Raw genomic sequence first — 15054 nt, 5'->3', positions numbered from 1 at the left:
GCTTGCCTACACGCATGTTTTCGTCGCTAAGGCGAATGTTCCGGTTAACTGCCGGCAGACCGCAAGGGCGTAGATTTTTTTCGCAAGTAAGTTAGTATAATTACCTTCTTAGGGAAATTTATCAACCACAATTATCTGTCTTAGTTTTTTTCTATCACCATCCGAATACACCGCTATATGTGGGAAAAACAGACGCGTACGGAAACGCTGCTCAGTTAGGATATGACCATAGCTCCTACCGGAGTTCGTATCCGATCAGCGAGTTACACGTCTGATCAATTTTGGTATTGCAGTCGGCGAGTCGGCTGGATTTTGGACGAGTAGCTCGTCCGTCACTCAGCTGTCACCAGTCAAGTTACCCCAAAAACCATTGAATAACCCCAAAAAACATTTCATTCTTAACCAGAGATGGGAGAATCGGTGAAACTTTTTTAGAGACCAATAAACGCTAATTACGAGTCTTGAAACTTTTTAGGAAGCAAGAAAACTAATCGCCCAGACAAGAGTGTTAAACATTTTATCAACCACGAGAAGGTTAAGTTTAACAATATCGTTAGGTTTACCTGTAATAAGCCTTCAGAATTAATGTGCATTACAATTCAGGAATATTTTGAACTATTCGATATTCATGTATTTGTTCGAATAATTGAATTAATATATTCAACACTTCGACGCTGAACAAATACGTTATTAAAAAATTATATTACTTAGCACAAAACACTGCTGACTAATGAGACTCGATAGTTGAACTCTTGCAATTATGAAACAAAGAAATCAAAACATAACACCTGATCTGTTTAGTTATGTAACACCTTTATTCGAGCAAAAATGCTGAACACTGTCTTAGCTGAATGTAATCTAAACAGAATTTCTCTACTCATGTTTATTCGTTAATCCTCTAGGCTTAATATGATTCTTGGAAGAATCTACACGATCGCTTAGTTCTGGGATCATTCGGTCATCTAACGCAAAGCAATAACAAAACTGCCCTGAACTGAGTCCAAAGCTTGCGAGTTACCTTCAAAAAATTCCGAGCTGTACATGAAAGACAGTTTTATGCACTGTCCGTTAGCCCACCGACTATGATCCAATCCCAAATTTTGCTTGACACAACTAAGCTGCTCAACTACTTATGCAGTACGGTTACCTAACTACGCGCAATTAACGCTGTCATCGTTTCAAACGTTCTGAAGAACATTCAAAAATATGTGTAGTGTATAATTTTGAATTTCAATGCTGTTATTCGCTGTCAAAATCAACACCTAAGAGATTTTTTACCGTATCGGCTAAATCGAATAACATTAATTTAATTTTTCTGCGTTCTATTTAGTGGTCAGAGCTCATACCATCATGTATCCAGAGATTCCATCTTTTAGCGATTACGGGGTGGTTTTATTTGTTAAGTATAATTACTGACGAGAACATATTTTTCATTGACACTCAATAAATCTTATTTTCACTTTACATACTCAGGTTTCGGGGGTTATGCCTATAACTAACTACTGATACAAAAAAAAAGTTATCACATACAAATTAACTAAGTTACCGAAAATGGAAACAGAATGTAGCGAACACATGGGATGAGATGCTGGGTTTCCCTGGCTGTCTTAGATAGTGTCGTAAATAGGGAGAAAACCTCGAGAAAAAAAAAAAAACAAAGTATTTCTGAAGTACGAGTCAAACAGTTTTAAACATAGAAAGCAAGGGTACAATTTTAGAGCCACGAAAAGATTATAATACCTATTACGCAATAAAAAATAAACCTGTATTACAAAAATCGTTCAAAATATGTTCGTCATTATCATAACAAGAAAGCCTATAAAACATACATAAAATATAATCATTTGTAAAATGTACTAAGTTCATATGTACACAAATGAAACAATACAAATTAAATTACCCTCGTAGTAAAACGAATCTTGGTGGGGTAAATGTCCTGTTCCAAGTGATGCATCCTTGACCCCAAATATGCAATTTTGAGCGCTATTGTCCAATGTTACGTTACTTCCCAAGCAAGAAATTCTAATATAGGGTAATTACACAGAAAACAACAGAAAGTAACAGCAGGTGGAATGATCATTCCCTGCGCCTCGCATATGCCATTGTCACTATGAGAATTTGTCAAGTGGATTCTGGTGAAACACAAAAAGAAAGCATGCCATTCGAGACTTTTCCTAAGCTTCGTGATTGCCGTTGCTGCTGTTATACGAGGAATGTTCCACGCAGTTGTTTGTAGAGGAGCTCGAGCCACTGCCACCGGATGCCGAAGCCGTACTGGGAACAGCCATGCTAGAATTAGCCGCGCCTGCAGTAGAAGTCGAAGCCACCGGCGTGGTACTGCTGCTACTCGAGCTCGTAGCGATATCTGCTGCTGTAGGAGTCGATACTGTCGCAGTGGACGAGGAAGAACTAGACGTTGCGCCGCTACTCTCACCGTTAATCGCTCGAGATGTGCCTACGGGACAGAAAACAAAATGTATTGGTGTAGAAAATGAGCAATCTGGTATGCAAATACCCTTGTTGCTGTTTGTACATTTCGCGGAGGAGTCCAAACTTTTTGTTTTCGTTCGGCAAGTATTGTAGGCGCCACATTTACTACACTTTAGTCCAACAACATGAAATTTGACCGTTGATTCCTGGAATGGTTTAGTAAAATTTTTGAGTTGAGATTTGCGTAAAAATAGGGGTAAAACTCACCTGATGACAGTCCTTACAGAGAATATCTACGAAGTAGTTTTCATATTCCTTTGGCATTGGTGTTGCAGCTACTTCTGAATCCAAGTATTCCCAAAGCTGGTTCATGTCCATCATGGAGGTCTGACAAGTTGGGCAAGCGTAATGTCCTGAAGAAAGCTGCAAACATAATTCAATGATGGTAGCATTTTTTACAGAATCACAGATATCATTATTACCAGTTCCTCGAAACAAGTTCGATGTAGTAAATGTCCGCAATCGGGAATATGGCAGGGGATTCGTGAGGTATGAATGTCATCTAGACACACTGGACAATTAGACCGGGACACATTTTCAACGCACTGCAAAGATTTTGTCAATCATTAAGTATCACTTAAAAAACAGAAGTTATTTACCCTATGTCCTTCCACTTTTAATTGCACTGGAAGACACATATTGCACACCTCACAGTGAAAGAAACGTCCTCGTCCACCAACTCGACAGATACCGCATCCATCACAGTGATACTGGTTACGATCTTCGTCGTCGAATAAATTGCATACTAGGCATGTGTACTGCAAGAAGAACGTTCTTAAGCATAAATTAGAACGACAGCTACGAACAGCTTACCCGCCCGAATCTGACGCCGCACTTTTCACACTCCGCTTGCACCCGCTGCCTCGTGTTGCACTCGGTGCATATTAGTTCAGTTACCGTCTTCCGGTTGAAGAAGTGTGTCTCGTTCTCATCGTGACAGTACCGACACATGTAGAACTTGTTGCAGCAGGGTGTCTGCGTGTTAACCAAAACAGTAAAAAGTATACATGACTGTCGCACGTAAGATATGATATGATAGTAATCAAAACGACGATTGTTTTCAGTATCGTGCACGACTGGAAACACTACAATAAACAAACCTTCCAACCGTGGGCTTACATTTCAACTTACTATCATTATACTTATTTTGATTGAATGAAATACTTTGCCTTCTTAGAAATTAATAACAAACTGGAACTCAAAACTGTAATTGTTAACACAGTCTTTGAATACATGATTTATCCAATAATTTCGCAACGATACGTTTACTGCTTAAAGATTTCTGTTCGAATAACTCTGCAGTTCATAAAATCTACCTTACATAAACTTACCACAAATTTCGCTCGTCGCTTATAGTGTGCACATCCTACACGTTTCTCCTCTTTATCCGCCATTTGGATTGACTGCGACAGATTGCTCAGTTCAGTGCCAATTGCTTCCCGCCGGTAACACTTCCGATTGCTTTTTTCCACGTCGCAACAATTCGTCACTGCTGGGACATGACACAAGCAAAACACATTCAGCTGAATTACCGACGAAAAAAAATCTTCTTCAGTCGACCCTCAAAACAGGTTTCTGAGGACAACAATCATCGCGTACGGTTCAAAAGTTCTTAGTGACAGGTCGAATTCAGCATCAGTTCTGGTTCTTGACATGGGTCGTCATCATTCATTTACAAGTATTAAAATCGCAAATTATTGCTTGCTGAAAATATTCGAACTCCGATCGATTCCTCGCCACAAACTGTGATTCTCACTACAATCTCGGCTGCTGTACCTTTCACTCTGACTTTTTTTTTCAGATCAGCAACTACTACGGTGATGATTGCCAATTGTTGAAAGCATCATATGGACAAACAAACACGTAGAACATAGATATTTCATATAGGTAAACACTAGAAGGACCTCAAACAAGCCTTTCGATTACTTGCGTACCAAGAGCACTAACAAATTCCGGTATAGAAGCAAAAACTTGCAGACAGTTCATGCAACTGTGTCGTAAAAAATAAAAGTTTAAAAAATAGAAAGTGAAATTGCTTGCTGAACTGTCTCTGTATTGCTGTTTGTCTCTTCTTTCTCTGTTTTCGTAGCTCTTCTGCGTTGCTTGCTTGCACTTTCTGTTAGTCGAGGTATTTTGCGATACGCTTTGCTTTCATCCGACTTTCAGCTGCTCTCGGCTGGCTGCTTGGAGGATGTGAGTGAACTCCGCGGTTGAAAATGAGCTGCACTCCGTCTGATCGCAGTACGCCTCGTCTTTTCAGCTGCTGTAGGCAGACAGCCGCTTTTGAGAGGTCCGTGGCAGTGTAAACAGAATCACCAGCGCATAGTGTCTGTAAGTTGAAGGTACAGAACAATGTTCAATTAAATGGTACAATTTAGTTACGTATCACATGCCAGCATGCAAAATCATTAAGCTTAAGGTTACATGTACTCTGTTTTATTTTTATTATATTTTGACACAAAAATCAAATCATAATACAACAACTATTTCGAATCGAAAAGTCTTCATCATTATTCTTTTTTATAATTACAGGAATTCTTTTATCATAAATAAAATTATACTCATGAATCGACAACACTGCTCATTCGCAAAATGTCAATTATTTCCGCTGAAAAACATAGCACACATACACACAATGCGCTAGCCTAGTGCTTATACTGATGAACGAACGTAAAAATTTTCACTTTCTAGTAACCATTTCGGAAGGCTTAATGTGTAAATGCTTGTAATATTTCTATTCTTTTCGAAACAAAACCAATAATATTACCGTACCACAATAGTTTCAACTGCACTCGGAACACATTTATGCAACTAAATGGCAACGCGACAATAAATACAACATTGCACGTTACAAAAAACAATCACCGAAGGACCGAGAGTACTCCTGTGGCCGTCCCAATGCTGCTGACTGAGACTGAGTGCTGAATACCCGAATGAATGAAAGTGCATAGCTCTCAAAAAGCAGGCAGTATGTTATGCTGTCAGTGCGAGCATTGCAAGTTGCAGTATCAAAGAACATCTAATAAGGTACCCTAATTCACTACGGAGTAAAGATTGCCGCTACACACAAACGAACAAGCTCGCTTTTTGATATGTTTTCAAGCATTTCGAGGTTTTTGGAATATTTTCAAGTATTTAGTATACTATTTTGTGAGGTCGGTAATCGTCTTTTTTATCTTGAAGTAGAGCCACGTCATTCAAGAGTCTTCTGCGAGATGGTGTAAAATTGAATTCTAAAATTGGAACATGTGAGAACGTTTGAAAAATTTTGAAAGCTTAGTTAGTTTTCAATGAATTTCTTTCGATTTCGCAGCAATCAATTTTTAAAATTGTGATTTTCTGATGTTGAATATTGTGAAAATGTCGTGCCTTGATTTCAACGAAGATTTTAATCAGTTAGAACTGAAATTGAGATGCCATCCAATATGGGTGTTTTGAAATCAACTCCAGACACGATTTTGAAATTCAAGATGATGACTTCCGATTTTCAACATGGTTATTTCCGTAATTGAAATGATATCCAGAGACAGTTAAATTATTTTGAATCGATTCAGTGCCATATTTCCAGAAAGTTAGTGTTGGATAAAAGTTATTGAAAATAATTCCAGAAGTAAAATAATTGTTTCACGCGCCGAACATCGTGCTACATATTGCTTCGAGAAGACAAGATAAATCGCTGCCAGCAGCTAACTTCACTCATGAAGATTTCACAGCAAATGATTAGTGTGAGAAGAGAAACTTAAGGTCTAAACACAATTGTTACGTTGCGGCTGCGTTTGCGGCAATTTGACAGTAAGTCAACGCAACGCAAACGTACCCATTGTGCTTGGGCCTTTACTTTTAGGGCCCCTAAAGTGCGGGGACCTTGGCACACCAGCACCGCCTAAATCTAAAGGCCTAGAGTTAAAGTTGCAATGAGCAATGTTAAAACTATGATCTCTCTTGGACTTTACCTAAATCCGGCTGATTGAATTTATTGGAAAATTCAAAATTTAAAAATATATAATTTTTAACAAACTGCATTTCACTTCTATAGTTCAACTACTTTTCAAAGAAAAATTGTAAGATTAAAATTTTTTTTATGAGTGTTCAAACAATTTCTAAGAATAGATGTATATTCTTCGACTTAAATTCTATTGTTTTATGTGGGCAAAGATATTTGAGCAACCGCTGTCACCACACGCACAATTTTGACAGTATCCACTAAAGTCGTTCTCTACGCAGCTCGTTTTACGTGGTTTTTGAAAAAGGAAGGATTTCAGAAATTATGCAATTTTTCCAGTGAAATCAATGTTCATGTTTTTTATTTGTTTATTCGACGTCTAGAGCAAATTTTTAAAATTAAATTTGCGAATATTCACTGATTATCCCTAAAGTTTCATTTCTTCTAGATTATGTTTGATTTACGAAACAAGCAAATTCTAACTCGCTAAGTAAAAACTTTAGAGGACGTAACACTATTCCAGAAAAACTAATAAACGCAGAGCATATCAAACTAATTAGTATCATGCCAACCTACCTCTTCATGATCAAGCTTTATTTCTACGTTAGATTGCTTCAATCTAATAAACATCTTTGCTGAATGTTAGTGTGTGAGTTAAATCTTCAAATTCGACTGGTTACAACTTATCTATTTGGTCGCCTCTTGCTGTTGCTTCTTCTCCGCTCGTTTTGCTTTGGCTTTCCTATCTTTGGCAATAACCATCCCCACTAAGTACATTGCTAGCCACATGATGTAAGGGAAATGATACACTGATCCATAATAGAACCAGATTTTATCAATCGTCAATAGCAAAAATGCAATGCCCATGTAGGAGAAGGCGAAAAATTTCGAGATCCAGCAAATCACGTTCAACACCTGCCGTTTGGTACCGGTAGCATCCTTGATGAACAGCTTGAAGTACAAATCCTCGATCGGAAGATAGAAGGGAGCACCGCAAATACAAAAGTAGTAGCCAGCGTAGACGCCATGCCAAATAGCGGACACTGCCAGGGTGGCAATCGTTCGATATTTTTTGCTTGGAAAACGCTTGTACACATACATGGCCATCCAGTATTGTACGCACATATTCCAGTACTTCATAGCCTCCCGGAAAGTCCAGCATTTTTCTGTGTTAACCACATCAATGTTGCGCACTGTTTCGAAATCATATTCTATGCCTTCAGGGTTGCTAAAAGAAAAAAAATCTCTATAAACGAACATTACTGAGCCTCGCAAATTGTTTCCCTCACCTTGTTAAACTGGAATAATCCTTACTTGGACCATGACCACATTTATTTTCGCAACTTTTGGGATAAGCACCTAATCCAGCCATAGTGCAAACACATTCACTCAACATAATTCCAGTGTATATGCGCATACGGAAAATGAAGAATGTGGGCCAAACATACATTAGCCTATAAATGAAAGAACGTTGCTCGTAGAATTCACTGCTTGTTGCATACTGAAAAGAAAAAAAAATGTTACCAGCATTTCTACGATTTCCTATCATGCAGACGATTGCTTACATTCAATGGCCAAATGTGGGAGATAAGCAAAAATAACCCCGCGTACAAGGGAATAACCTTTAGTTTATCAACAGTGGCCTCTATGCAGTTTGCGTTGTAGCTAAATGGAAGATATATGGTATCGCGAAATGTTTTGAAGGTATAGTATGGTCCAGTCAGTACTCCAACGTAATTAAAAGAGTAATGAAAAACATCCAGCATGTCCAACTTCAAGAGAGCTTTTTCGTTTTCGCTCAAAGCCACCGTCTCCCCGGCTTCGTCTTTTTTGGCTTGTCCGATTTCTGCTGATTTGGTAGCGGCGGCATTGACTTCGAAAGCTAAACCCACTAGTTTTAAGGTTAAAATCATTTGGATCATGTTACTATGACCGGGAGGAGCTTCGAATCCCAGAAATGTGAGCGAGCGGAACAAGAACAGATAGCCAAACATAAATCCGAAGCTTACTAAATGACAAGCTCTTCGGAAGAAAGAAAAAAAGATTAGTATTTTTATTTCCTTTGAAAACCAGTTGAACTTACTTGCGATTAAAATAGATCGTGATAAGCCCGCACACCAGATAGCAAAACAGCATATGTAAGGTATGGAAACCCGAGGTGGAGAACACAATAAGCAATCCCACAGCAGTTCCAACCCATTTCTTTTGCTCTGGATCACGGAATTTCCGATAGAATTGACCAAACGCAATACATAATCCCAACAAAACCAAGTAGATGATGTCGTCCTTCATGGTGAAAAGAGGTCGTTTAATCCTTGACCCCCAACCGTACTCGGAATTACACTACAGGCTCACGGTACCGCTAGTGTAGTTAGAATATTTCAAATGTTCGACATATCACTTATTGAACTTACTCGAGCGCGCCTAACTTTAATAAGCGACTTATTAAAAGCTTGCAACTTTTCAACTGCAAACACAGCTGATGATGCAAAAATATTATGAACTACGTAGCCTAGCGAACCTATACATTAGAGAAATGACAAGACACTCACCGTTAAGGCAACTGTCAACACCAAAACGGGCGAGTTGTATCATTTTGCATTGCCGTTATCCGTTTTGATGTTGACAGTTGCCTTAACGGTGAGTGTCTTGTCATTTCTCTAATGTATAGGTTCGCTAAAGTAGCCGCAGTGAGAAACGTGAATGCCACAGATGCCAAACACATTTAAAACCTGCTGACAGCAAAACTGTCAGGCTCGTGCAGAGCTGCCAGATTTTATTTTGAAAACTCTGTATGTACCCGTAAAATATCTGTATTTTTCTGTATCTTGTTCGTGTGCCTTCAAGTGCTCGGGTTTGGGGTTACTGAGCTTAAAATCCGACCTTAAACCTCGCCTGAAACCGTAAAAAGTTGGGTAAAATTCTTTAAAGAGAACTCTTGTTAATAGCCGGGTTTTATTTTTCTATGAAAGCAATCGAATCAGGTATTTTTGTTTCAAAGTTTTTCCACTTAACCAAATGTCAGATGTCCAGAATCAAAGGAAAGCAATTTCCCGCTTAGCTAAATGCCAGACGCCCAGCAGAAATCAAACAGAAGCATAAGGGTAAAAAAAGAGCGTGATTGTCGGCAAAAGAAGAGCGTTGGTTGTCGTCAACGCAAATACAATATAAATACAATCAGCTGCAAATATTCCACTTTGGACGAAGAAACAGATTTTAAAGTTCGTTCGCACCTATAAAAATTCTTATTCGGAACAGTCAGACTGCTTGTGGAAACCGAGAAAACAAAGCAAAAATATGGCTCTCTTTTTCTCTCACACAAAATTATTCGCAACAACACTCCGTACTGTGGATAAGGTAATCCACGAGACAGTTGCGATCAGGTTTGTTCAAGAGATCGCAACTTGGATGCCATCCGGATCGAGAAGCGTGGAATACAAACGTTGTCCGATCGGTTGGTCTAGTATTGCAAATGGCAATCCTTCAAACAACAATAGAATATTATTTAAGTTGTAAAGTAGGCAATGTATGTGATTTTTTTCGAAAATGCGAAAAATGTGATGTGGAAACGGGCTGAGGGTGTGATTTAGATTTAGAAAAACTTTTCCTCGTCCTGTCTTGACGATAAGTAATTTTTTTCTCCGACATTAAAAAATTTCGTGTTCGGTTGTATTTTGGTTTTGCAACTTGAAAAACAGCAGCAATAACAAACGTACAAGCAATGAAACGTCATCCGTGGATTACCTTAAGCGAATCGGCCAGTTTGGCGGCTATGTGGGAAACGCATTTGGAAAACTGAGAACTGATGTTCGGATGAAATGTTTGTGAGGCAGAGGTAGCAGTTCTTTAGTTCGAACATTTTTTAATACATCACAATTTTAAACCGAAACTTAAAAAATTCGATTGCTGAAATTCTGTACAAATCCGTGTTTTAAATCAAAATTCTGTATGAATTGAGTTGTTTAGCTATTCACGGATTTCCGAATTTAATATATCATCTGAAAGAGTGTAATTTTCTGAGCAAAACGTGATTTTCTAAAACTTTATATCATTATTCTTCGATTTTTAAATGAAGGATAAAAATTCGCTCTAAATCGCTACAATGACAGTTGGTATATGGGCGAACCGTCATTGTAGCGATTCCGAGCAGTTTAAAATCGTGATTTAAAAAGCGAAGGACAACGATAGTAATTTTTTTATATAACGTTTTACTTAGAAAATGCAGATCTTTCAGATGATATAAAAAACTGATATTGCTAAACAACCCAATTCTGTATTCTGTATAATTTCTGTATCGTAGTCAGGAAAGCTGTATAATACAGAAAAATCTGTATACTTGGCAGCCCTGCTCGAACACAGGGCACCTAGCGACATTACTTATCTAGGGACTAAATAATCTTATTGGCCCTGACACAAGTAAAAGAGATTTTTAGGGCTGTTCGCACCTACGCGAACTATCATATGCAATTGTCAATTTATGTGTGAAAACAAAGGCAAAAATATTTCCCTCCTTCACTTTCGCAAGTAAAAACCAAACCAATAGTCGTCAGCGCCAATGGCTGGTTTACACTCTTTGACCAAGCGTCAAATATTTGTCACTTTTTGACAGATAAAAATTTGGTCAAAGATAACTGTTTGTCACTCTCCAATTTTTACATGTGGCAAACAGAGTCTATGTTTATAATAAAAGTCCCGCAAAGATGAAACCAAAGGAACCAAATCAGTGTCAAACGAGGGTACCAATCGAGCAATGTAAATGAACAAGGTGGTAATGTTAGGAGTGGATGAAAAGTGTTGTAATTGAGCGTAATAAAGAATATGTGTTTTTCCGAAGTTTTACTTAAGGTATGTTTAGACTACCTAATTTTTTCATCTGATTCGAGCTGATTGCTCGAAAATATATCGAATGCAATGTTGGTTTACGTTTACACCTATTCGATACTGTGATTCGACATGTCGTTCGATATTTCGAATGGAATAGGAACGTTTCTTTTTTTCGTTCGACTCCAAGAACATAGCAACCTTTGTTTTTTTTATATTTTTGTTTTGACTTTCCATCAAACATCTTTTTCGTTTTTTTTTTGTATGCTGGCGAATATTGAAATGGAGAAAAGAAAGGAGCAGACTGAAGCTGATCTGATTTTCCATGCAATCAATGCAGTGCTTCGTTTTGAAAATTTGTTCGACAGCTCTTCCTTTCGATTTGTGCAAGCAGTGTGAACACCGCCAAACAAACAAGTTCGACAAAGTATGTCGAACGATAAATCGAGCGGACTTTCGATTTCTGCAGTTGTCAAAATCAGACCGACATATCTAATAGTCTTAACCTACCTTTACACATTTTAATCCAACATTAAACCTGTACACTGGTTCACTTAAATTTAACAAAACATCACCGGTGTAATCTTTCAAAACTGTGTACCTTGTGAAGAATTTCAAAAAATGATATTCGCTTATGCATGGTGAAAAACAGAACTGTATATTAAGAGATTTGCCCAAAACTGAACGCGGCCTAATCCAAACACCGCGCTTGAATCAAAGGCCGCGCGTTACCAGATGTATGCTGTTTTTATTTGCATCAACCTTCATTGTTAAAGAATCGGAAAAATCCTTGAAGAAATCACTGCTGGAGACAGTGGAGACTAAAAAGGATTACTAATCACCAGAGGAAAATCTATTGGATCATATACTCACTTCGTGGTTTCTGTTTTAAGCGTTATGATATCAATCTATATTAGAGTAATCTGTAAAAATGGCACCCCTTACGCCGCCTTCAGTGTGCTGTAGCGAACCTATACATTAGAGAAATGACAAGACACTCACCGTTAAGGCAACTGTCAACACCAAAACGGGCGAGTTGTATCATTTTGCATTGCCGTTATCCGTTTTGATGTTGACAGTTGCCTTAACGGTGAGTGTCTTGTCATTTCTCTAATGTATAGGTTCGCTAGTGTGCTGCCAGAATCGAAGTTTGTTTTGATTTTGGAAAGGGTTGCCAAGACAGGTAGATTTAATTTTGGCTGTTGCTTACAGTGTCCCGAGGAAAATAAAATGGATTCGGCAACCAAGAAGGGCATTTGGTTTCAGAGTTTCGGTTTATAGCGCGGCGAATAAGTTTCAGTGTAACTCACAATATTAGTTCTTGGCAACAAACGGCACAAAAACTGTGTTGCCGAAACGATAGATTTTCTCTTCAGAAGTGCCAGATCTCTTCTCAAAGCGCTATGTTGACTGACTTTTTCATTCGATTCGTGTAACCGGTGGTGACGATGGAAGTCCTGGGGAATAATAAAGTGCATCGCAAGAACCGTGAAGCTGTTAAATTTTATGTTTATTATTAATTTAATACACTTTCACAATTGATCATTACTGAACCACCAGTTAAAAATCACTGCGATAAAGTAATTTTGGAGCATTCTCAATTTATTGTTTAGAGAAACAACATGAACAACGTGTGAAAATAAATATATCCTTTATTGTACCTGATTGCAATACCTCTCAATGTGTAACCTTTCTTGTTCGTTTGGCTCGGATTTTGACATGTTAATTTGACTCACAACATACACACTTAAAATTTTTTGCCGGGTCTCGGTTATTTATTGCCGAGAACGGCACCACTGAGTGCTCGGTTAAAAAAATAATGACAGCTGTCACATTTTTTCGTGAATCTCGGTTCACCTAACTGATATTTCGGCTCGTTAATATTTTGTGCCGAAACTTCAGTTAGGTTGAACCGAGATTTTCGAAAAAATGTGACAGCTGTCATTTTTTTTCTAACCGAGCACTCAGTGGTGCCGTTCTCGGCAAAAATTACCGAGATTCGGCCAAAAAATTTAAGTGTGTAGACCATTTTACGAACTGACAGGTCACGGATCCTGCTGATATTGTTGTTGCTTTTACGTGCTTAATGTCAGCGGTTCCGAGCTTTCTGTCAAAATTTCATTCATGAATTGAGTTCCGAAACGTCTCGTTAAATGATCTATTCTCTTCGCATATATCTCCCTCTGAGTATTGCGACTTTTATGCCAAATTGGACTACCCCGAAATACACGATTATCACAGTCGAATCTCACACACGATTACGCAGTGTGGGTGGTGGGTATCGATACTAGCGATATCGGAACGCTTGACAGGAACATTTTTTATATAAACAAAAAAAAAATCTCTATCATGGCTGCTACCTCGGTAGGTTAATAAGAAAACACTCCAGCAATGGTCAGGGCTTGATACCTATATATGAGCCGTTGAGAACAAAATGGTACATGTGCCATTAAGTAAATTTTTCAGGAGACGCGATAAACGAAAACACTCAAATAGTAAATTATTTTCAACAATTTTTCCCAACATAACTGCACTAAATCATTGCTGGAAAGGTGTCAAAAGACGGTACATGAAAGCATAACGAGTTCTGGTTGAGAAACTTACACAAACTTCAATGGAAAAACATATACCACTTTTGTTCTATGGGAAAAATAATGACAACCAGAAAACGTTGAGAGCAAAAGTGGTACATGTCCAGTCTAAGCATGAAGGATGCATCTGCTCGCTAATCTTAAAACATAGAACATTCATGTCTTCAGCAGAGTTGTTCAAGTGATTGAGTACTATAGAATGATGATCTGTTTGTTAAGGAATTCTGTCACTTTGTGGCATAATTTGGTCGATAATAACTACACGATGGACCCAGGTTCAACTTTCGGTAGACTACCGGTTGCCCTCCGGATCCAGAAATACCGTAGAAGAGGAACACTTAAAATTATTTCGGATATAACTCCGGTATAAGTTATCAGATCTCGGCTTTTCTTTAATATTATGGTATATTTTTGCATATGATAGTTTCGAAAAAAAAACACGGAAAATACTAGGACCTGTTCATTAAAGCAGACAGTGTATGTAGTTATAGGAGCGACAAATGAGTGAACTGAAAATGTGATACAGTCTTGGAAAAATATACACCATATCCAAATGGGACTAGGACCAGTTTTTCAAAATTAATCTCGTTTACGGTAATTCTGGATCTTTCGGAGGGCTATTGAGTAACATTCTGTCATGAGATCATTTATTTTCGTCTGGGAGTGGTTTAGGAAAGAAGTGGGACTGTTCTTAAAAATTAATCTCTTTTATGGTAGTACCAGTGGTTCACGTGGTGGTCATCTTGGAGCATATTTCGTTAAAAAATCATTTTCCTTCTAGAATTGGTCTCGAAAAAAAAACAGGAAGCTTTAGGAACACTGTTGAAAATTGGCATTTTACGCTAGTTCCGGATCTTTCGGTGAGGCCATTTCGTTTCTAGTCAATCCCGGAGAAGCAGTTTCGAAAAAATTAGGAAGCTCTAGAATCACTTTAGAAAATTGACCTCAATTACGGTATTTCTGTAACTTCCGGACGGCTATCGGCGGCCTGCCTAAAGCCAAACCTGGGTCCAGTGTGTAAATATATATCTATATCACAGACCTCAGAGATTCATCTTCTGAATTGGCATACGAGTTGATACTGAAATAGATAGAACTCTTTCTGTTACAAAATAGTCACGGGTACACTAGCGCCACGTAGTGAGAAAATTCCAAAACAGATAGATCTTCATATGAAAGTACTCAATCACTTGACCAACTTTGCTGAAG

General features: G+C 38.2%; 2 protein-coding genes across 3 annotated transcripts; both read right to left on the bottom strand.

Moving 5' to 3' along the window:
• Positions 1-792: 792 nt before the first annotated feature.
• LOC129731223 (RING finger and CHY zinc finger domain-containing protein 1) lies at positions 793-5418 on the bottom strand. 2 transcript variants are annotated; one of them, XM_055691055.1, is made up of 8 exons: positions 5263-5418; positions 3822-4819; positions 3304-3465; positions 3090-3248; positions 2913-3035; positions 2698-2853; positions 2516-2636; positions 793-2455 (listed from the first exon to the last, which is right to left on the bottom strand). In XM_055691055.1, exons 2-8 carry the CDS (start codon positions 3882-3884, stop codon positions 2175-2177), a joined length of 1065 nt encoding a protein of 354 aa, XP_055547030.1. In that variant the 5' UTR covers positions 3885-4819; positions 5263-5418; the 3' UTR covers positions 793-2174. The 2 variants fall into 2 exon arrangements, with proteins under 2 accessions (XP_055547030.1, XP_055547031.1); XM_055691056.1 differs by having other exon boundaries at positions 5258-5410.
• A 1359-nt stretch (positions 5419-6777) lies between these two features.
• On the bottom strand, positions 6778-8944 carry LOC129727469 (lysophospholipid acyltransferase 7). Its single transcript, XM_055685333.1, has 4 exons — positions 8517-8944; positions 7999-8455; positions 7723-7934; positions 6778-7661 (listed from the first exon to the last, which is right to left on the bottom strand). The coding sequence occupies exons 1-4, from the start codon at positions 8723-8725 to the stop codon at positions 7121-7123; spliced, it is 1419 nt and encodes a 472-aa protein (XP_055541308.1). The 5' UTR covers positions 8726-8944; the 3' UTR covers positions 6778-7120.
• Positions 8945-15054: the final 6110 nt, after the last annotated feature.

This window comes from Wyeomyia smithii, chromosome 3, assembly GCF_029784165.1.
Source record: "Wyeomyia smithii strain HCP4-BCI-WySm-NY-G18 chromosome 3, ASM2978416v1, whole genome shotgun sequence".
Taxonomy (NCBI): domain Eukaryota; kingdom Metazoa; phylum Arthropoda; class Insecta; order Diptera; family Culicidae; genus Wyeomyia; species Wyeomyia smithii.
This window is presented reverse-complemented; position numbering and strand designations above follow the sequence as displayed.

Excerpts from the sequence above, each read along its gene's own strand:
- LOC129727469 (XM_055685333.1), bottom strand. The coding sequence starts at position 8,725 with ATGAAGGACGACATCATCTACTTGGTTTTGTTGGGATTATGTATTGCG. Across the intron at positions 7,935-7,998 it reads CCCACATTTGGCCATTGAAT|TATGCAACAAGCAGTGAATT; the intron begins GTAAGCAATCGT and ends TTTTCTTTTCAG. Across the intron at positions 7,662-7,722 it reads GATTATTCCAGTTTAACAAG|CAACCCTGAAGGCATAGAAT; the intron begins GTGAGGGAAACA and ends TTTTTCTTTTAG.
- LOC129731223 (XM_055691055.1), bottom strand. The coding sequence starts at position 3,884 with ATGGCGGATAAAGAGGAGAAACGTGTAGGATGTGCACACTATAAGCGA. Across the intron at positions 3,249-3,303 it reads GCGGCGTCAGATTCGGGCGG|TACACATGCCTAGTATGCAA; the intron begins GTAAGCTGTTCG and ends TTCTTCTTGCAG. Across the intron at positions 3,036-3,089 it reads TAAAAGTGGAAGGACATAGG|TGCGTTGAAAATGTGTCCCG; the intron begins GTAAATAACTTC and ends AAATCTTTGCAG.